The sequence below is a fragment of the Rutilus rutilus genome (genome assembly GCF_951802725.1).
Source record: "Rutilus rutilus genome assembly, chromosome: 18".
Lineage (NCBI taxonomy): Eukaryota > Metazoa > Chordata > Actinopteri > Cypriniformes > Leuciscidae > Rutilus > Rutilus rutilus.
In genome coordinates, this window is record NC_140231.1 from 31,056,551 (window position 1) to 31,079,736 (window position 23,186).

General features: G+C 39.2%; 1 protein-coding gene across 3 annotated transcripts in view; it reads left to right on the forward strand.

The window, feature by feature from the left end:
* ntng2b (netrin g2b) overlaps positions 1 to 23,186 on the forward strand; it is a 68,823-nt gene that overhangs the window by 44,256 nt on the left and 1,381 nt on the right. The window contains exons 6-14 of one of the 3 annotated variants that reach the window (XM_084387089.1): positions 1,825 to 1,887; positions 3,296 to 3,448; positions 5,814 to 5,918; positions 6,206 to 6,370; positions 6,448 to 9,348; positions 9,670 to 9,765; positions 10,069 to 10,143; positions 11,911 to 12,078; positions 17,760 to 17,894. In XM_084387089.1, the coding sequence (XP_084243215.1) occupies positions 1,825 to 1,887; positions 3,296 to 3,448; positions 5,814 to 5,918; positions 6,206 to 6,370; positions 6,448 to 9,348; positions 9,670 to 9,765; positions 10,069 to 10,143; positions 11,911 to 12,078; positions 17,760 to 17,894 (3,861 nt within the window). The remainder of the gene's footprint in view (positions 1 to 1,824; positions 1,888 to 3,295; positions 3,449 to 5,813; positions 5,919 to 6,205; positions 6,371 to 6,447; positions 9,349 to 9,669; positions 9,766 to 10,068; positions 10,144 to 11,910; positions 12,079 to 17,759; positions 17,895 to 23,186) is intronic. The other 2 variants (XM_084387090.1, XM_084387091.1) reach the window with 2 other exon arrangements.

Here is a 23,186-nt window from a genome sequence, read left to right on the forward strand (position 1 = left end):
GGTTTACAAAATACATGCGATTTAACTCAGCCAGAAAGTTTTCTCGAACTGGCTTGATTTATGCATTGTGACGGAGCATTTTTCAAGGAATGCTGAGTAGATCCTGTCGCCGTAGCGTTAGTCTAATTTTAAAGCTGTCTGTGTTCCTGCGGAAAAGCACTCAGGAGAAGTGGAGCCCGGGACTCCGTGATGTCAGGAATTTAAGAGCGTTTGTGTAACGTCGTAAAGCTTTAAACTGCCTTCCAGCGACATGACGCTGGAGCATCTGAGGTGCCATTCGGGAAAATTAAATGTGGGAATCAACAGGAAATGATGTCACTGGAGCCACATTAGAATTTAGAATGCAAGTTGTGACAATCTTAAATGCACTCTATCTGTCAGCATAACAGACAGAGTGTGTGTTTTTGTGTAAGGCAACTAACTACACATGGCTCTTTTTGAGTTTTGTGTGTATGTGTGTGTGTGCGTGTGTGCGGCATATGGCCTAGAGAAATCAAACTCATAGATCATGTCAGTGATTTCTCTCCCCTGTAGTATAAAGGTCTACAGGTCACACACACACACACAGGCTCAAATGTGTAAGAAGTGGGGGAGATGATATGTAGGCCAGGGTATGTGTTGTAACCTATAGTGCGTTGGTAAATGATCCACCTGACAGCACACAGGTTACCGTTAACGGTTGTATTTTGTTTAAAGAAAAGCAGAAGCCAGAACAGAACGACACGAATGCAAGGCTCGGGGAAACCCCAAAACATAGGTCTTGTAAAAAGTGTTCAGTTCAACGCCTGTTGCCTTAAAATTCTTAAGTATTTTAATTTTAAGACAACAGGTTTCCTACATTTTTTTAAATTTAAGTCGGCTGATCACTTTTTACAATGACAAACAACCACACCATTACAGTGTGTGTTCATTTTAATGTGGGATGAATGTCCTTCTGTGCACGCACGCACACACACACACACAGGGATTATACAGGGTCAGTGTGTGTGTTCAGACAGGGATTACGAGGTCAGAGCAGCGAGTCTGATCCTCTGGATGCTGGTTGGTCAGTTGGGCAATAGCCACACAAGTACACACAAACACCACAGGAAAATAACAGGAAGACATTCTCTCTTTCATTTAGGAAAATTTTGCATAATTCAAACAAACATTAATTTAAGCGAATGACATGCATTAAGGAGTCAAAGTTCCAACATTACATCTTAAAAATATATAGGTCAGTATTTGTTTTGTATACTATACTGTTTGGGATCAGTATGAATTTTTGGAAAGAAATTAATACTTTTATATAGCAAGGATGTATAAAATTAATCAAAATTTATAGAGGAAAGACATTCTATTCATCAAAGAATCCTGAAAAAAAAAGTATCAGTTTCCACACAAAAATAATAATAATTCTGCAGCACACCTGTTTTCAACATTGATAATAATCAGCAAATCATCATATTAGAATAGATTTGTGACATGATCATGTGACTCTGAAGACTGGAGTAATGATGCTGAAAATTCAGCTTTGATCACAGGAATCAATTACATAAATATATATATTATATATTGAAACAGAAAACCTTTTTTTTTTTTTTATTGAATTGAATTTCACAGTATTACTGTTTTCACTGTATTGTTTAATCAAATAAATGCAGCCTTAATCCATACCGACCCCAAACTTTTGAACAGTAGTGTATATGATCAGAAGACAGAGATATCAAGAAGGAATAATCCACATTTGACAGCATAAAGTAGTCTGTAGTTTCAGACAAATGCCTGCGGGTGTTGTTTTCAAATGCGTATTAATTTGCTATTGTTCGTCTTTAATGCCAACAGTGACTGACACTTCAGATGAAGATTTCACTACAGCTTTAACAGAATCACCAGCTTTGAACACAGGTGGGACAGGGTGACCCTCAAAGGCTCCCGTAGTCGTAGCAATAAAGTAGGAAAAAAAGCTAGAAATTATGCATGGCATCTGCATAGACTGTAGAGATTCAGATCTAGAAACCTAGTTATATTACCCAAGTGTACAAATAAAATAATTTTGCTAAAAACAACTGAGAATTAAAACCTACTAATTAGATTAACTTTTCATCTATTATTATTATTATTATTATTATTATTAATTATTACACTTTAATGTTTTATTAATTGTTCTATGTATGAGGTGGGAGAAAAAAAAGGTGCTAGACACAGTAATTCCTGAATATGACATATCTAGATTAATATATTATGCAATATAAGGTACTTTACATAGACTATACTAGTTGCTGCGTTGCTAGCAGAGCTTAATGATGATGTAATGTGCCTTAATCCAACAGAGCGCCATCTGCAACTCCACGAGCGCACAAACACACATGCACAAACACATGCATACTGACAATCTGCAATAAATCGCAGCTTCACAATCTAACAGCATCTCACTCAAGAGCTCTGCTATTACAAATGTGCTCTGGTCAGATCAAGTGATGACGCACTGAATATATAACATGCTCTCTGCAGACTGGCAAACGGGAATACATACATTTAATACATTTAAAATGATAAATATATCAAATCACTGTATTTACTGTATGAGAATTAAATGGCATGCACTGATTTAACACAATAACAAAATGAGTGTTGTTATGTGTTGTTTCATACTGCATCACAATTTCAGGGTTGTGCGACATTCAGAACTGAATCAGTCAATTATTGAATTTGAATTGATGTAGAAAACGAGAACGTAATGCATAAGTCATTTTAATTGCAAAACATTGTTTAAAAGTAGTTTAAAAGTTTTGATAAAGGTTTTAAAAGCCTTTAAGTTTGAAGGTTTATAGAGGCCTTATGGATATAGACAGACAATCAATGTAAATTAATAAAATGGAGCAAATGGAACACTTCATTTAGCAGAATGTAACGTGTTGAATTACTTTTAATTGCAATTCCTCTTCCTGTCATTGCAGTTTAGCTTCCTGCGGGGTGTGACTAATTCAACTGAAATTCATTGACAGGGAGTCGATCGTTCAATTCAGAATTTTGCACACCCTGGCCAGTACACACTGCACAGTAAGCAGTACGCTAGTATTGCATTCTGAATATTTTAACACACAGATTGAACATGGAATGAATTCATAACATGCCTCTGCAGTGCAGAATGGAATTACACTTGACACTTGAAAGCAACTGCAAGAACCGAACTACAGGATTTAAAATGCAAGAGGTTTTGTTAAGCTCAGCACTTTGTATGTTTGCACGTATTCCATGCTGACTCTGGTTTCTCTAACCCGTTTCTATTACACTCCCCCTCAAATCCCATTAGATGCTCCTTCAGTCCCATCAGCTAAAATAGAGCCTAAGACACTTTATACCACTACAGAAGCCACACCCCCTTCTTATATTCTCACTGAGGACACGCCCCACAAAGCCACACCCCTGGAGGAGGGGCCTGTTCACAGACATATAGAGAGCATAGGTAAGGGCACTAGTGTGTGTGTGTGTGTGTGTATGTGCTAGTGTTACTAGTCTGTTATAGAAGCATCTTTCAAAGACTTGTATTGGCAGTCAAAGCATTGTAGCCAAGCCAAGAGCTCAGCGACTCTGCTGCCAGTAAGTCATCTACTCAAACGTACCCCTAGAGGATTGTGGGTAACGGCTCCAAAGCATGTGCGCAGTGGGAAATCAATGCTCAATTAGACAGTGTTTTCCTCTGTCAAAATATAGAGTGACTTTGCATCTTTCAGCACAAAGCGGATTAGGGCAGCCTGTGAATATATAAAACAAAGAACCACCACACACACTCATTGATCGAAGCACACATACACACCCGAGGAATGAATACTGCATGACGTTTAACGAGTGAGCGAGAACTCCAGCTCGAGCTCAGATCAGAAAACGTCAAGCTGGCATGAAAAAACGGAGGGAGGAATAAACCGCTCAGCTGAGACGCGAGACAGAGCAGCTCCTCGGATGGATTTAATAAAGGTGGAGATCTTTGAGATTCTCAGTGGCGTACCGCGTACGTGTGTTGATGAAATTACTGCATGGTCGTTGTGTACACGCAGGAGCGTTTGTGTACCTCAAACAACACCGATCTGTCGTTCGAGATTAATTAGAGTTTGGTTTGTCTGTTCAACGTCATGTACCACTTTTCATGTATTTTAGTACTCCCCTGCAACCACATAGCAATCACTCAGAAGTGCAGTCACTACCGAAGCTACATTAAAATTAAGAATCACATCGATGAAGCTCAGACACAACAAGCAAAACCACTGAACAGGAACTGTAGTTGCACTCCATTGCACAGCTGATTCATTCTATGAAATGCAAAAAGAAAACAAATTGGTAAAACTGTAAGTGATAATGGGACAGTGATATAAAAATAATTTCTCGTCACCTCCTAAGCTGTGATAATATTTTTAAACTACATGCCATACAACACTGCACAAGCCTAAGGCAAAAGTTACTGGGAAACAGAAGGTGAAAAAGAAAGAAGCACACATAAAAGCAAGAATATATTAAGAGTTCAGATGCAAAAGCCTCTAAGTGCCATCTGAAATTTTCTTCTAGAATGATAATTTTTATCAAGCTCGTATATTTAAGTTCAGAAATTTCACTTAAATGACAATTAATAGGTCATTTTCACTTTTCACTTAAATGACAATTAATATTAATTAATTTTCACTTAAATGACAATTAATAGGTAATTTTCATTGCCATTTAAGTGAATTTACTGAACTTAGATATACAAGCTTGATAAAAATGATCGTTCTAGAAGAAAATTTCAGATGGCACTTAGAGGCTTTTGCATCTGAACTCTTCATGTATGTATAGGTGTGGTTTGAGCGTAACGTGAAATAAACCAATCAGAGCGTTTAAGAGCAGGCGCGCTTGTTCCATGGCGGATTGCTATTATAACGGCGGATTTGCCAGGAGCACGCCAGGAGCGGTTCACAGCTGAGGAGACCGACGTTCTTGTCAGGGCCGTAAAAGACAGAGAAGTGACATTGTATGGGGATGAGAGAAACCCACCCAAATTAGCTTTGGTTAAACAGGCGTATAATAATTTGGGTAAATGTGTAAGCTAGATTTATGCCTATTTTTTTTACATCTTCATGGACACCACAATGATTTCCCTCCTGTGGAATATTTTTCCTTGTAATTATGTATGGTTTGCAAAAATGTGAACTGCTGCGTCTGTGTAGATGAGAGAAGCAAAGTGTATGCGCGTTGTGCACACGCTACATTATGGCCAAGCCCTTAAAATAGCATCTGAAAAACACGCCACTGACTCTAGACTAGGTTTTTATGATCTGTGGTGGAATTGTTTTCTGAAACTGCAAAATAGCACCAGGGAATGTTTGCGCCGGAACACGCCTCCTCTTTTCGCTGAACCGGCCCCGGGAGCGCAAGTTCATTCCCTAATCACATGCGTCTGTGGAGGGAAAAGTCCACTGTGGAAAAGTTGGGTGCAAAATAGGAATGATACATGCGTCGGTGTACAAAGTAAATTGCGCTGGGTGCAAGATGGGGCCCAATAACTTACGTATGTAAAATAAACTGAATGGATAACTTTTCATGAATCATTTTTATTTCCCAAAAATCTCTTATTTTCTAAACCTGTTCTGCCTGGTGATTGAAAGTCCTACACAAAGCAGAATCTCATCCAAAGAAACCAGTAGAGATACCTGTACACACTGGCAAAAAAGCAGAGAGTAATATCTCATTTAAATTTCATTGAGACATAATGTGATTAGAATGAAGTAATTCTGTGTTTTTAGCCTGATTTTCAAAGCCCTGTAAAGCCAAAATGACATTTCCCTCTTTCTGATAAACTGCAGTATCTCACAGACATAATCCCCAAACCAAGCACCCAGGACAAAACATGATTCCTGTTGAAAAAGATAGGAGACACCACAGAGAATCCGAGAAACAGACTGTGGAAGGTATCGTTAGGCGTCCAATTAAGTTCTAGTATATCATGGTAGATGTGGTTTTAGTGACATATCCCTAATCTGTGGTTGACAATGAAAAGTGTAGTAGAGACTACAGAGGAGTTTGTGGTCTGTGGTTGCTATAGATTGAATGTATAGTGTGAAAGTCTTACGATTGATGTACAGGTTATTTCTGGCTAGTGTGCTGGCTGTTTAATGGCTGTTAGTAGAGCACAACACAGTGTGTGTGTTTGTGTGTATGAACCAACATTGTGATTATTCGAATGATTGCTCCCAAGCAATCCCTACAGCACCACCAGTGGAGGATTCTGGGAAGGGTGAGGAGATTGGTGAGGAGATTTCTGAAAAGAAAGAGAAGACTTCTGGGAAACACGAAGTAATTGAAGAAGAAGTAAAGAGAGTGGAGAGTGTTCTGGAGCATAGCAGACACAGGGAAGAAACTGGTATGAAGAGTCTCACTGTGTTTTTTATTACACTGTTTATTTGCTGTATGTGTTCAATCTCTGAATCATCTTATTAGTCACCAGTGCACCTGAACCTGCTGAATCAGAGCCAGAGTCTGTCGAGTCAATGCCTGAATCTGCGGAGTCAATTCCAGAGCCTGTCAAGCCAATATCGGAATTACATGAGACAATGTATAAACCTCATGGTCATGATTCAATACCAGAATCTCATGAACCAATACAGAACTCACATGAGTCAATACAGAAAAATAAAGAGCCAGCACCAGAATCTCATGAGTTAATAGTAAAACATCATCAGCCAATCCATAAACCTCATGAGCCAATAGTGAATCCTCATGAGCAAACAGTAAAACCTCATGAGCCAATAGTAATTCTTCATGAGCCAATGCATAATCCTCATGAGCCAATAGTGAAACCTCATGAGCCAATAGTGAATCCCCATGGGCCAATAGTGAAACCTCATGAGCCAATAGTAAATCCCCATGAGTCAATGCATAAACCTCATGAGCCAGTAGTGAATCCTCATGAATCAATGCATAAACCTCATGAACCAATAGTAAATCCCCATGAGTCAATGCATAACCCTCATGAGCCAGTAGTGAATCCTCATGAGCCAATAGTGAATCCTCATGAGTCAATGCATAACCCTCATGGGCCAATAGTGAATCCTCATGAGTCAATGCATAACCCTCATGGGCCAATAGTGAATCCTCATGAGTCAATAGTAAATCCCCATGAGTCAATGCATAAACCTCATGAGCCAATAGTGAATCCTCATGAGTCAATTCATAAACCTCATGAGCCAATAGTGAATCCTCATGAGTCAATGCATAACCCTCATGGGCCAGTTGTGAATCCTCATGAGTCAATGCATAACCCTCATGGACCAATAGTGAATCCTCATGAGTCAATGCATAAACCTCATGGGCCAGTAGTGAATCCTCATGAGTCAATGCATAACCCTCATGGGCCAGTAGTGAATCCTCATGAGTCAATTCATAAACCTCATGGGCCAGTAGTGAATCCTCATGAGTCAATGCATAACCCTCATGGGCCAGTAGTGAATCCTCATGAGTCAATTCATAAACCTCATGGGCCAGTAGTGAATCCTCATGAGTCAATGCATAACCCTCATGGGCCAGTAGTGAATCCTCATGAGTCAATTCATAAACCTCATGGGCCAGTAGTGAATCCTCATGAGTCAATGCATAACCCTCATGGGCCAGTAGTGAACCCTCATGAGTCAATGCATAACCCTCATGGGCCAGTAGTGAACCCTCATGAGTCAATGCATAACCCTCATGGGCCAGTAGTGAATCCTCATGAGTCAATTCATAAACCTCATGTGCCAGTAGTGAATCCTCATGGGCCAGTAGTGAACCCTCATGAGTCAATGCATAACCCTCATGGGCCAGTAGTGAACCCTCATGAGTCAATGCATAACCCTCATGGGCCAGTAGTGAATCCTCATGAGTCAATTCATAAACCTCATGGGCCAGTAGTGAATCCTCATGAGTCAATGCATAACCCTCATGGGCCAGTAGTGAACCCTCATGAGTCAATGCATAACCCTCATGGGCCAGTAGTGAACCCTCATGAGTCAATGCATAACCCTCATGGGCCAGTAGTGAATCCTCATGAGTCAATGCATAACCCTCATGGGCCAGTAGTGAATCCTCATGGGCCAGTAGTGAACCCTCATGAGTCAATGCATAACCCTCATGGGCCAGTAGTGAATCCTCATGAGTCAATGCATAACCCTCATGGGCCAGTAGTGAATCCTCATGGGCCAGTAGTGAACCCTCATGAGTCAATGCATAACCCTCATGGGCCAGTAGTGAACCCTCATGAGTCAATGCATAACCCTCATGGCCCAGTAGTGAACCCTCATGAGTCAGTTCATAAACCTCATGGGCCAGTAGTGAATCCTCATGGGCCAGTGGTGAACCCTCATGAGTCAATGCATAACCCTCATGGGCCAGTAGTGAACCCTCATGAGTCAATGCATAAACCTCATGGGCCAGTAGTGAATCCTCATGGGCCAGTGGTGAACCCTCATGAGTCAATGCATAACCCTCATGGCCCAGTAGTGAACCCTCATGAGTCAATGCATAAACCTCATGGGCCAGTAGTGAATCCTCATGGGCCAGTGGTGAACCCTCATGAGTCAATGCATAACCCTCCTGGGCCAGTAGTGAACCCTCATGAGTCAATGCATAACCCTCATGGGCCAGTAGTGAACCCTCATGAGTCAATTCATAAACCTCATGGGCCAGTAGTGAACCCTCATGGGCCAGTAGTGAACCCTCATGAGTCAATGCATAACCCTCATGGGCCAGTAGTGAACCCTCATGGGCCAGTAGTGAATCCTCATGGGCCAGTGGTGAACCCTCATGAGTCAATGCATAACCCTCCTGGGCCAGTAGTGAACCCTCATGAGTCAATGCATAACCCTCATGGGCCAGTAGTGAACCCTCATGAGTCAATTCATAAACCTCATGGGCCAGTAGTGAACCCTCATGGGCCAGTAGTGAACCCTCATGAGTCAATGCATAACCCTCATGGGCCAGTAGTGAACCCTCATGGGCCAGTAGTGAACCCTCATGGGCCAGTAGTGAATCCTCATGGGCCAGTAGTGAATCCTCATGAGTCAATGCATAACCCTCATGGGCCAGTAGTGAATCCTCATGGGCCAGTAGTGAACCCTCATGAGTCAATTCATAAACCTCATGGGCCAGTAGTGAATCCTCATGGGCCAGTAGTGAATCCTCATGAGTCAATTCATAAACCTCATGGGCCAGTAGTGAATCCTCATGCGTCAATGCATAAACCTCATGGACACATACCTACTGAGCCAAAAGTGTCTCATGAGCCAATACACGAGATGGTTTCATCAATACACGTGCCACATGAAGAGGGGGAGAAGGAAGGGTCTCATAAACAGACAGATGTTGAAGGTATGGATCAGCTGGTAGTTTCAAACAGCCTGTAGTATAAAATCTAGACTTGATTTAGAATTCAATAGAACTCCATGAGAAGTGGTTTTTAGTCTCTTGAATAGTAAATTACATCTTTTTCTTATAAAGGCTTTTTTTAGACTTCATTAAAGCTAATTTAATTTGATAGATTTTGTAGGTGCATATTACCCAGTTTGATGAGTAAAAATGGCACTGTCTGATCAATGCATAAGTGGTATTTTTTTCATCGTGGCTTTGTGAGTGATTCAAACACTATTAATTGATCTGTGGATTGCTCAGTCCTTCTCTTTGCTCGTCTAGAGCCACACAAACACTCAAAAGAGGGTGAAGGAAAGCACACCCATAAGTGGGAGAGAGAAGAAAAAATGGAAGATAAAGATGAAGAGAAGAAAAAAGGTAGAGTGAGGTAGAGAAAGAGTGCATTGTAAGTAGTGAAGTCTATAACTGCATGTGCATAGTCATTAGAACCCACATAAACAATAAACTGTATTAGCTTCCGTAGTTTTTAGTTTGTATATACTGTAGTAAACCTGCTTGGTAGTGAATTTTTGGGCCTGTTAAATGTCACAATAATTCTGTTCTGCATTAGACAACTCATCCCTCCTGTAACCGGACTGATAGCTGCAGATTTGCTTGCCGTAGACTCGATCGCAGTGTTTCTAGATGAACATGTAAAATACGGATTTTCATTCTCTGAAGCTCTTCTGAAGTTCTTACTATCTGGAGGGCAACAGACTGTCCAGCTAAAAGGCATCATATATGACGACTTTAAAGGTGAGGAAGACATGATAATGAGATGAGAAAACGAAAACAGAGATCTCAATGTACAACATCACAGTATTTACAAGAATGAACAATAAAAAGGAACAGTGTAGGTTCTAGATTTTACTTTTCCCTTCTATTCTTAAACACTGTAATGTCACATTGAGAGTTCAAAAACTGAGTTTGATGATGTTTCTCAACATGTCACTTCCTGTCTCCTTTCTAACTTCCATCAATCCCTTCATCCCCGCTTTTCTCTATTATTTGTGACATGTAAGGTAAGTGTGTTGTGTGTAACGTGTGGAACCCATTTATATTTCATTGATTTGCCTGTTCCTATGTGCTGAGACAGGCTCTGTACTGAGTTCCTCGCTCTCAGTCGCTTTTAAAGTGTGCATAAATATTTTAAAGACACTTCTGAAGTGATAAAAAATTTCTGAAGTAGCTAAAAATTCATAAAGTTGATTAATTGGTCGGGTAAATATGCATTTAAACATGCATTTGTATAAGTTTACTGTAATATGAAATATCATTAGATTACAGTTGCACCTTTGATGTACAAAAAACAGACATACAGCAAGTGCAACATTAGATTTAGCTATACAAGTTTAATTACTGGCCATGTTTAAATGCTGGTGAAATGTCCCACACGTCTGACAAGTTCAAGGTCCAAACACATTATAATCTTACTTTGATTTCTTTTTGGAGTTGACAAAAGTTCTTTCACATGATTCACATCAGTGTTGCCCAATACCCTGACCTCTGTGAAGCACGCATCAAGCTACAGCATTATCCCCAGCTCAAGCATTTGAAATAGCACCTTTTGTAACTATGATTGTCTTTAATGTGACTTATGATCAATATGATGCATCCTTGCTGAATAAAAGTGTACGCCAGCTTGTGTACACTAGCTACCTAGAACCTTGTACCTGTCACATGGAGGTCAAAGTGCAATGAGTGGCTTGCGTTGAAAGGACACTCTGATGCAAATCAAGCGAAAGGCACTGATTCAGGTTCTCAAAAAGGGGCTACACTGAGCGTAGTTCATTAACGCACTGCACACTGAGTCTCTATGAGTGACAGAAAGACACGGACATGAGAGTAGGATACAGGACAGGTGTGAATGGGAACTGGGAGAAGCCAAGCAGTTTGGACAAAAAGATCTGCTTCAGAAGCCGAGGAAACAGCTGTTTTCGAGAAAACATCTGTCATCAGATTTCCCAACATCCCTAGAGCACACACACACACACACTCACGTGCATGCGGAGTGGGGAAGAGTCCCGTAAGAGTGTGTGAGATATCGCCCTGTCAGCAACACACACACACACGCACACAAATCTTCATTTCAGCTGTCAGTGCTGTGGGTGGGTGCAGCAGGAAAGACACAAAGTGACGCAAAACAAAGAGTCGATAGCTTTAATCGATTCAGCGTCGAGATTGATGTAGCTTGTAGATGTACTCTAACTCTAACCATTTTTTAAATCATCATGCTTATGATGTCATGAGCTTATTAACATATGACCACCCACATTTAGATATCAACACCTTGAACTTGAACGACATTCTTAAAAACCAGCACATTTCTTTACTCTTCTCTCTTTTAACCCTTCTTTACTCACTTAAAAAAGTTGGGTTAAAAAACGACCCAACAGCTAACCCAGTGGTGGGTTGATATAGCACCGACCTAATGTTGGGTTATTTTAACCCAAGTAATTAAAAATACGTTTTTAGAGTGTACTTTAATCTAGAGTTGCTGACCTTTTTCTCTCTCCCTCTCAGATTGTGAATGCAACGGACACTCGAATCGCTGCAGTTACATCGACTTCCTGAACATAGTGACGTGTGTGAGCTGCAAACACAACACGCGTGGTCAGAACTGCGAGCACTGTCGCATGGGCTTCTTCAAAAACAGCTCTGCGGAGCCCGATGACGAGAACGTGTGTGTCGGTGAGTAAAAGTGTGCATTTTTACAACTAGAATACTGTGCATGCATTTGAGCATGAATCTTAGAGAGGCAAAATAGACGATTAGATGATGTCACTGGCTCACACAGTAGAGCATGGCACTAGCGACGCCAAGGTCATGGCTTCCATTCCCAGAGAAAATGTATATGTTGAATGCAATGTAAGTTGCTTTGGATAAAAACATCTGACAAATGCGTAATGTAAATCATACTGTTCTTTGATCAAACTAAAAATACAATATTGAATCGCTGCACGTGATAAACTCCTACGTCTGAATTATCTACTCATATTTTTGTCTCAAATACACAAATCCTCAAACACAAACAATGGACAACCTGACGAAAGCTGAGACGAGCATGAATGAATGCACCTATATAACATTTATACAAACTATATGATGTATGCTTGGTATCTTACAAATAATTAATTAATTTTCATTAAGCAATTAGTCAATTAGCTTTACAATAGCTGACTATAATAGGCACCTGTGATTTTCAACGCTGAAGACGCAAACGGACTCACGGCATCCAGTCATAAAAATGGAATTTACAGTACAGCGTAAAATGTCACGTAATTCAGCGGAAAAGTAGGGCTGTACAAATAATCAAATCACGAAATGGAACAGAATTTGGGGAAAATATAACTTATTTCAGTGGGCCCAGCTATTAGCTGTCAGGCCCGGCTCCTCGGGGGGGCCAGGGTGGGCCTGGCCCACCCAATCAGAAGCTTGGCCCACCTTGGCCCCACACCACATAACAGCCAATCACAAAATTGTTCAATCTTCAATACTCAATCGCTGCTCTCACGCCACACACCATGTTCTTATGCAGTGAAACATACATCGCGGAGCAGAGAGGACACTGACAATGCGCTGACAGACAGGACAGAGCAGGTTACTTTTAATATGAAACAAAGTCTCAACTTTCAAATTTGGTCATTTTTTAACGCAATTTAAAAAATAAATACCGTTTTGTGGCTCTTAAATGTGCCTGACAGATTGCTGTAGAGCCTCAGTTAAAGCTGCTGGTGAACCGATCATCACTTCGATCAGTACACGCCGTTATTCAAGTTCAAATCCTCCAACATTAATCTACTAACTCTCCTGACTGCTTTGTCGGACGCAGATGGCGGATTATTGGTCAGATCGCCTGTCAATCAAACTCCCTGCGAAGTTTGAATCTTCATGATGACTTGTAATCAAGAGTTACCACCACCACACTCTGTAGCCTAATAAAACACAACATGCACAGATTTCTTGTTCCGAAAGGAAAACCTTGTGTTTTTAGCTCATGAAAAAGCAATAACACATGAACTGGACATGGGTGAGTTTGTAACAGAATTCTCTAAAATGAATAGAAAGCTAATGTTGTAAATTATAGTGATGTAAGTAGCTCTTTTTCAAGACCTGCCCCGTTTTCCTCAAATCTAAAGTTACTAAACTGATACAAGATCTGTTGTGTGGTTAAAAAAAAAATAAAAATACATTCTAAATATACATAAGAATGTAAAAATAAAAGTGTCAAAAATAACAATGGCCAAAAATCTGTAATGTTACACTACATTAACAGACGTGAGAATAATTCTCAAGAAAAACAGCATGTCAGATAAAATGTACATTTTTAGTTTGTAACAGTTTTCTAAAATGAGCAAAAAGCTGCTGTTGTAAATGGTATAGTGATGTAAATAGTTATTTTAAAAGACCTGTCCCCCCTGTTTTTATCAAATCTAAAGTTACTTGATACAGGATCTGTTAAGCGGTAAAAAAAAAAAATATATATATATATATATATATATATATAAAAATACACCCGGCCCACCTGGAACATCACTTGGCCCACCTTTCATCTCATATCTGGAGCCGGGCCTGTTAGCTGTTGTAAATCACCTTAATATATTTGCAAAGCAGCAGCCATTCATTGTCATCTACTGCGAAGTCAGCCATCCTTGAAGAAATTACAATATTTACAATTATAATATACAAAATTACAATATTTATGACTCTACTAAGACTGTAAAGCTGAGGAGGACAGTCTTTGATGGTTTACTTTTTTCCCAGTTTTAGACACTAAAAGCTAGCCTGACTACGTCAGACTTCGTACTTCCGCTCAATTTCAGTTCGCTTCTGTACTCAGTCTGAGATAGCGACCTTTCTCCCCGTTTTCCTCCGGCCTCAAAACAGCCGGCCAATCAACGAACAGAGGGCGGGCTGAGAGCCGTGACGTAGACGCCGATTGTACCGTGGATGCGTAGATTTACTTCACATAATCTGCAAAAGTCGTTCACAGCCATGTTCACTCCGGTATTTCGCTCGATGGTTTTGTTTTCGCATCATACATGTGTTTACAGTGGAAGTTAGATGCGGCTGAGCCTGCGCATAACACACGTCATAACCAAACGTTATGTGATTGGCTTACGGGTAACCAATGATTTTAAACTTCAGACAAGCGCCCCCCCGCGAGAAAGAAAACGCTTTTCAATTATGCCCTTCCAGACTCTGTCTACGAAGCAAAGTGAAGTAGCAGAGTTTGGTATTACCAGGCTAACTAAAAGCAATTTAGCAAAAAAATACTCCAGCACACCTGGTAATAAGATGCATTTTGGTCGATTGGATTAGAAGCAGACAACACTAAATACAGGTGTAAACAGGGTCTAAAACGTTTTGAGCTTATTCACTTTCAAACACTTCCAGAGGTAGTCGAAAACGCAAGTTTGGTTTGAAGACGAAAAATGTACCTTTCTCTAAGACGCACTCACTGCGTTCGACGTGGCCTTGAGGCTGTCAGAGCTGAAACGAAAGCTGATGCTCTCCGTATGTTGTTCCGTCGTCTCCAGGCACATTCATATGTAAATTTGCGTGAGCTTATTTCGCCCATTATATCTAAATATCTGAAAAAGGCCATACATTTACCCCTCCCATAGACCCTCCCCTGGAAGAATTCAGGACCGGAGTTGTTGAAAAGTGGACAAAAGAGACGGATTAAAACACCAGGTGTGAATGGGAATGTGTCTCGCTCGACTACCTGTGATCCGATCGACCAAAACGCATCTAAATACCAGGAGTAAAGAGTAAATCTTTAAAGAGACTCAGAGTGGACTTCACTGAAGTGTGCATCAGGGAAATCCAACAACATTCAAAAACATCTTCCAGCAAACAGAGCCAGGAAATGCCTCTAATTGAAACAAAAAAGACATATTGGAGAAAAATACTTAGGGATGTAATCAGGAGAAAGAAATACAAAGACAACTGAATGAGGGAAGAAAGAGAAAATGCACTGTACGCCACAGTCAACGAAGTTAAACTGTAACATTATCTTCCTGGGAGCGTCATATTAGAGTTTCCCAGCGGTCTTCAAATAAACTTCCAGAAATAAACCCGGATGTCACAGCTCTTAAATCAGCAGCTCTGCTTCCAAGCGGACGCTGAGAGTACCAGGACGGAGAAGAGAGTCCATCTGCCACACGAGGAGGCAGGGCGCGGGGTAAATGAAAGCGTGCTGGGAAGTCAGCACAAATCAGCTCGCCCTCATCGGGTGTGTGCCAGGTGCCAACATGGCACAGGGTCAACACCAGGATCTCCACGAGGAGAACATTTACCTCATCCTGAGCTCACAATAGCACTGAGTCTATTGTGTCTATTTTCAGGAGTTGGCTGCAAGCCGATTTGTGTATCAAAATATCAGCGGATAGATTCTAAAAATAATAAAACATAATTTACAGATGACTATAATAGAGCCATAATACATTAGAATGTGTAAACTGCATTTAACTGCATTCATTAACAATGAAAAATAGGCTACTTCTAAAGCATGTATTAATCTTTAACATTTACTAATGTATTATTAAAATAAAAAATTGTGTCTAATATGAACTAAAATGAACAGTTGTATTTTAATTTCCTAACGTTAACAAATATCAATAAATACTGTAACAAATGTAATGATAGTTAATGGATTAACTAATGGAACCTTATTGTAAAGTGTTACCAAAAATTGTGTGATTAACAATAGTTATAAATTAATAATATGCTAATATATTAGCAATGCAATAGAGTGCTGCAGTGAAGATGTATTTTTGTAGGCCAACCCGAAAATTAGCATCACCCTGATTCCCTTGACAAAAACCCAGTGGGATTTTTCCATTGGCTTTTGGATTTTGCAGAGAATAACCTAAAAGTTATTCAACTTTTGTTGAATAACCAACAAAAGTTCATGATTCTTACATGTTTTGGACTTGTACATGTTTGGGATTTTGAAGCCTTAAAGGGTTAGTTCACCCAAAAATGTAAATTCTGTCAGTAATCACTCGCCCTCATGTTGTTCCAACCCCGTAAGACTTTCGTTCATCTTCGGAACACAAATTAAGATATTTTTGATGAAATCTGAGAGCTGTCTCACTCCTTCATCATAGGCTACTGGGTAATTTCATCTGCCGGCCCAGAAAAGTTCGTAAAGACATCGTTAAAATAGTCCAAGTGACTACAGTGGCTCAACCTTAAGTTTATCAAGCGACGAGAATTCTTTTTGAGCGCAAAAAAAACAAAAATAACGACTTTATTCAACTCTTCATTTTCTTCTGTGTGGGCCTGAGTGAGTTGACGTAGTGTTACAGCGCAGCGCTTCTGGGTTGTACGTCAGAACGTAGGCTAACTATTGGCCGACGCTGGTCATGTGTGTGATGCTGGCCAATAGTGAGCCTACGTTCTGACGTACAACCCAGAAGAGCTGCGCTGTTACACTACGTCAACAGCTTTGAGTTTGCAAAGCTGTGAAAGCAAACTAGTGAGTAGATTAGTTTACCTGTTCGGCTGATGACGTTTAATGTCCCGAAAACCTCTGTAGTCCCATTTAGACACTTGATAACAACCGCCTTTTCCAAGACAAGTAAAAGCTTTGAGAAAAAAAAAAGAAAACACACACACACACAAGGGGGTATTACTGGTATTTTATGTTGTAGAAATGAAATGTGACAATATCTTGAGCTTGACCTTATTTCAGGCATTTAATCAAAAACCAGTTCAAAAACCCATTGACTTGAGGTTGATGGAACCTGAGGTGCTAAACTTGTTTCTGGGTTCTGGGAGTTATTTGGGATTGGGATAATTATGCAGTTTGATCAAGTCCGTCTCCTCATAAACCAGCTGAACGAATGTTTTCTGGCACACTTTGTCACTGTTCTTCGTTAAACATCACATCAACATTCACAATTAAAACGGAAAAACTCAGAAGCAAATTGGTATTTATAGTTATAAGAAATCTTCAACAAGAGTTTCCTACTGGTAATTATGAAATTATGGTGCCAATCATGTGCATTTAACTAAACACTTTCTGACATATTATTGCTAAAAAAATTAAAAAATAATAGCATGCTTATTTTTAGCTTATTTTCTAAATACAAAAAGCAACTACAGAAAATGCAAACACAGCTTAAGCATGCACTAAGATTACATTTTTATAAATAAATATGATGGCCACAAGTGCATGCCATATGCACGCAAATATTAATTCAGAGCAAACAAACTTGGGTGGTGAATTGAATTAAACCTGCCGATCAACTAAAACTATCAAGCCATTTTGACACTCAACAATTAGTCTTAACAAGTTTTCAGAAATAAGCTGTACAAGATCAGCCCTTTTCCTGTGACTAACTCTCTCTATTTCTTTTCAGAGTGTAACTGTAATACGATGGGTTCGGTGCACGACCGCTGTAACGGCACCGGCTTCTGTCAGTGTAAAGAGGGCTCGACCGGAGTCAAATGTGATGAATGTCTCCCCGGTTACTATTGGAAACCGGGCTGTTTCCGTAAGTACCTTCCCCAATCAGACTTCATTCAGCTCTCCCATCTAATTAACAAATCAATGTCAAAGTGTGCAGTCGCCTTTCCATTCTCCTCGGCCAATTTCAGGTTTAAATCAGATATTAATTGGCACAGAACTTTAGTTTCCTAAAGCCATCTGAAATAAAAGTAACAGTTTAAATTATTACTACTTCTAGCTTGCAGTCATTAGTCTTTAAACTGTGGAGTTAAAGCAGAGTTAATTCAACTTCCGAATGGCCGAGAAATGAGAAAGATGCTTTAGTGGTGTAGTTACGCCAACCATCAGGGGTCAACCATGCAAACCAGTCACTGTAAATCCTGATTTGTTATCACATTTTTTCTTTTGTCAAATCAACTTGGATAATTTATGTGGTTCAGACAGCATAATATTTTGAGTTTCTGTTGAGTTTGAGTTTAAGTTAAACCAATAATATTTTTTTACAGTGTATATGCTGCTTGAGATGCGGCTTCTGTGCCATCTTTGCAGTGTAAAAGATGTCCTGGTATTGCAGAACCCTCACAAACGGAAGTGATTATTGTTGCACATTTGACCACTGGGCTGCACTTTTAATAAAGCTTCTTTAATGGCATCCATCTCTCTTAAAAATACCTCTAACATCCATCTCTCTTAAAAATAAAGGTTCCAAAAGAGGGATTTCTCAGCAATGCCATAGAAGAACCATTTTGTTCCCCAACTAACCTTTTTTTCCACTACTTTGAACCTTTTTTTGTGTAATAAAAAGATTCTATGGATGTTAAAAATTCTTTGTGGAACCACAGATGTCAATAAAGAACCTTTATATTGTAGAGTGTGGAATCTTTCCATTGCACAGATGGTTCTTCATAGTGGAAAAAAAAGGCTTTAGATTATTAAAATGTTTTTCACACTAATAAAAACAAATGGTTCTTTTAAGAACAGGAAGCTCTTATAAATTTTTCAAGGCTTGTACCTTGGAACCTATTTCATGGTTTGCGTTCTCGAGCCACCAAACACTGTTTTGTGCAAATGAGCGGCCGGATCGCGTTAAGGGTTTTCTGTTAGAACGGTGTCGTGTTAAGCGGCCTCTAAGTTAATAACTAATGATCGTTGCGGCGGAAGTGAATCAATCAAAACGAACTTAAGCTGGACAATAACTTTATTCTAGAGCTGCTGTAAAGCCTAAACAATCTCTGTTACTTTAATTTCCTATCATCACTGTAAAGCTGCTTTGAAACAATCTATATTGTTAAAAGCGCTATATAACTTAAGGTGACTTGACGGTTCTTTGGGGAACAAAATTTTTTTATTTTATGGCATTGCTGCAAAAACCTCTGGTTACTTTATTTCGATAGACCACTTTCACACTCTAACTCTCATTAGAGTATTAGTAGACTGTTAGGTTAGGGTCGGGTTAGTAGAATCAGTTGACATGTAGTTGCAAAGTTACAAAATAAAGTGTTAGCAGATATTAAGCACTCTAATTGTTAGTTGACATGTAGTTGCAAAGTTAGCTAGTAGATTGATTGATCGAAATAAAAGTGTTACCAAACTTTTGGAACCTTTATTTAAGGTTTAAGGTTCTAAAAAAAAGCACATGTACACCGTTAGATTAAACTGGGAAGGGTCATAGCACTTGCATATTGGTGTCCTACTGTTAGTTTCACTGCTTCTACTGTTCTCATTTCACTTTGGATAAAAGTGTCTGCTAAATGAATGTAAAATGTTTATTTTTAAAGGGTAACTCTCGCCAAAATGCAGCCTAGGGGTCTTTTGTGAATCTACCCGAGGCAAACTTTCGTGTAAAAGCATAATTAGAACGGAAACGCCAATTATACCGTATTTTTATTTCGGTCAAATTGCCTTGTGAATGGGAGCGCTTGGGGCACGACTATGATAGCATCAAAAATCGCTATTTTAAAAACACTAAGAAGGCTCGACACAACATGAAACTTTGCTGGAAGTATCAGCAGGGGCTCTACACATGAACTCCAGCAGTGAGAACATTGTTTGTGTACACAGAGTTCACTATAAATAAAGGTTTTGAACAACTCACTGTCTCTGTGTGTCTGCCGGCATTTTGACAGTCAAAACTAGTCGATCTCCGAATGCAACGTAACAGGGAGGAGAGTAATGATGGAAAGCTCCTAAAGCTTAGTTCCATATAAATTCACGGATAATTTGTTGTTTTGTCGTTAATGAAAATCAATATTGACCTTGTATTTGAAAAAGGATCCTCATATAAGAAGCAATACTAAAATTCAGAGTCAGCTCATTCGCATTCGGAGATCGACTATTTATGACTGTCAAAATGGCGGCGGACACACAGCTACAGTGAGTTGTTCAAAATCTCTCTTTTTAGTAAACTCTGTGTACACAAACAATGTTCTCAATGCTGGAGTTCATGTGTAGAGCCCCTGGTGATACTTCCAGCACAGTTTCATGTTGTGTTGAGCCTTCTTAGTGTTTTTAAAATAGCGATTTCGATGCTATCATAGTCGTGCCCCAAGCACTCCCATTCAAAAGGCAATTTGACCGAAAACGAAAAAGTGGCGAAAGTTTGCCTCGGGTAGATTCACAAAAAGACCCTAGGTTGCATTTTGGCGAGAGTTATGCTTTAAGAGTGTAGTGACAAAAAAATTGTAAGGCTTATGATTCAAACATTGGAATTGGTGTCAAGTTGTGTTGCACAAAAAAGGGGTGTGGTCTCATAATGAAGAGGGCGGGATTGGTCTGATTTAACAGGAGGCTGACCTATTATCACAATAGATTATACTGGTGTATAATGGGTTTGTATTCCTGCTATCTGCACATTCTAAGAAGCCCTTTGTTTATTGGAAACTGGTTTGTGGGGTAATGATCACATTTGTACCTGGATTCCCATGGTGATTTTAGAACCCCTGCGCACAGCGTTTTCCCTGTGATCCATCTTTAAGATGAAACTGGCCCACGGCCAGAACCGCTAGCTCTGTGAGGAGACAGAACAGGGGAGAATCCATTAGGGACACACTTCCGGAGCTGGATTAGTCATTTTCTTCAAATAGATGTGTTTTGTTTTAGGGTTAAGTGGATCTGCATGCAGCCAGTATTTACTGGTTCTAGTAAATGCACTGGATAAGCTGTTTGGTTAATAATATTTAAATATGATTGGTTAATGAAAGTTTTCACATGGTTTGGACTCTTTTAGAGCTTTTTGTATTACATTTATAAAATATCATGCGCTGTAAAAACGTAATTTGTAAACAAAACAAAGACTGTTAGGTGATGTTTTACAAGAAAATAATATTTCAGGCTTTCTATTTAAAAATTCAATGGGTTTCTTGCTGTTTTCTTTGTAATTAATATTAAGATTTACTAGCAATTTCTGAGTTAAAACTGTTTCTACACCGAGTTTTATTTAGTGTGACCATTTCAGCAATGCAAAAAAAGAAAGAAAAAAAGATGCCCATTTAACCCTTCACTTACAGTCTTTTTTTATAGGAAATGGTCAGAATGGCAAACTTAATTCTGTGCCGTATACACTATACACTGCCTACTATTTCTTCAAAAAATGAGTATTTGAAACCGAATGCATTCCTGTAATGACTTCAAGTAGTAATAGAGTGCATTAATATTAAACAGGAATAATAGAGTGCATTAGTGGCCGCCCACTTTTTCAGCGGCCTTGCTTCCGGAAGTAATTTTCCCATAGGATTTTTTTTTTTTCAAAAGTCTTCATTAGGGAGTTATAAGCCATCAACCAAACCAACCAGCTATGAGGTGAATCACATCATTACACACTTTGATTTGAAGCAAAAAAATATATTAGAAAATCAGGCAAAAAGACAAAGGTACAAGACTTCATGGATTTAATGAGTGAAAGAACTACAATCCCATGAAGCATTGTGAATTACACACATTAAAAATGATCGATAAATTTAAAACTGATACGTATCATATTTACACATCATTTTGTGCAATTTGTTTCGATTCTCTGATTGATGGAGATTTCTTTGCAGAATTATGGGTAATGTAGTTTTTCATCTGGAATCCCACTGTTAAATATGTTCATTTTATTTTATATAATCCAGGCTGATGGCTTCAACAAAAGCATATACAATCGATTAACAACTTCGTTGCTCACAGTTCGTCTGTCTTTACAGGTTTATGAGTTATTATTCAGAATCAATTCCCCTGTGGAGAAAATGAATGGGATTTTTACCTCCAGAAGAACCCAAGTGTCACATGATCTGATCACATGCATGTTTACTTCCATATCCTCTTCATTATTTAGCATTTTTACTTTAATTATGTGTAAAATGAGTCAAGAGATTGAAACTACAACTGATATTTCTTACCCTCAGCTTAACCTTTCATTTACAGTGTGATGAATTAATGGTGTTGCATTCTGGGAAACGGTGCTCAGCACTGTGCGCTCGGGTCGTATTGTAGTAGTAGGTCATCCCAGGTATTCCAGGCAAATGAGAAAAATCTGAAAAATTATATGGCAGTATGTTATTCAGAACATAGCAATAGTCATGCTCCTCTTTATCATTTTCTGTACTTTCTCTCTCTCTCTCACACACACTCATTGTTCACTGCTGAGACAGTTTGGGGTCAGGTGTGTAGCACCTGGTCTCATTAGTACCCAGACTCCTGCGACACGTTGTGGCTTTTTAATGACACCGGACTCCCATGTTAAATATGACACAGATACAAGCCACCAAGAAAATTATCGTGTGTGTGTGTGTGAGATAGAGAGAGAGAGACTACACTACCAATAAAAAGTGTTTCTGAAAGAAGTCTCTTCTGCTCACCAAGGCTGCATTTATTTGATCAAAAATTCAGTAAAAACAGTGATTGTGAAATATTGCAATTTAAAATAACTTTGAATATATTAAAATGTAATTTATTCCTGTGATCAGCTGTATTTTCAGCATCATTACTCCAGTCTTCAGTGTCACATGATCCTTCAGAAATCAGTCTAATATGATGATTTGCTGCTCAAGAAACATTTCTGATTATTATCAATGTTGAAAACAGTTGTGCTGTTTCGGATTTTTGCGGAAACCATGATTTTTTTTTTTTCTTCAGGATTCTTTTGATGAACAGAAAGTTAAAAAGACCAGCATTTATTTGAAAGAAATCTTTTGCAGTGTCTTTACTGCCACTTTTGATCAATTGAATGCATCTTAATAAAATGATTAACTTTTGAATGCTAGTGCATCACAGATCCCACAAAAATATTAAGTAGCAAAAACAGTTTTCAACATTGTTTGAAATGTTCCTTGAGCATCAAATCATCATATTAGAATGATTT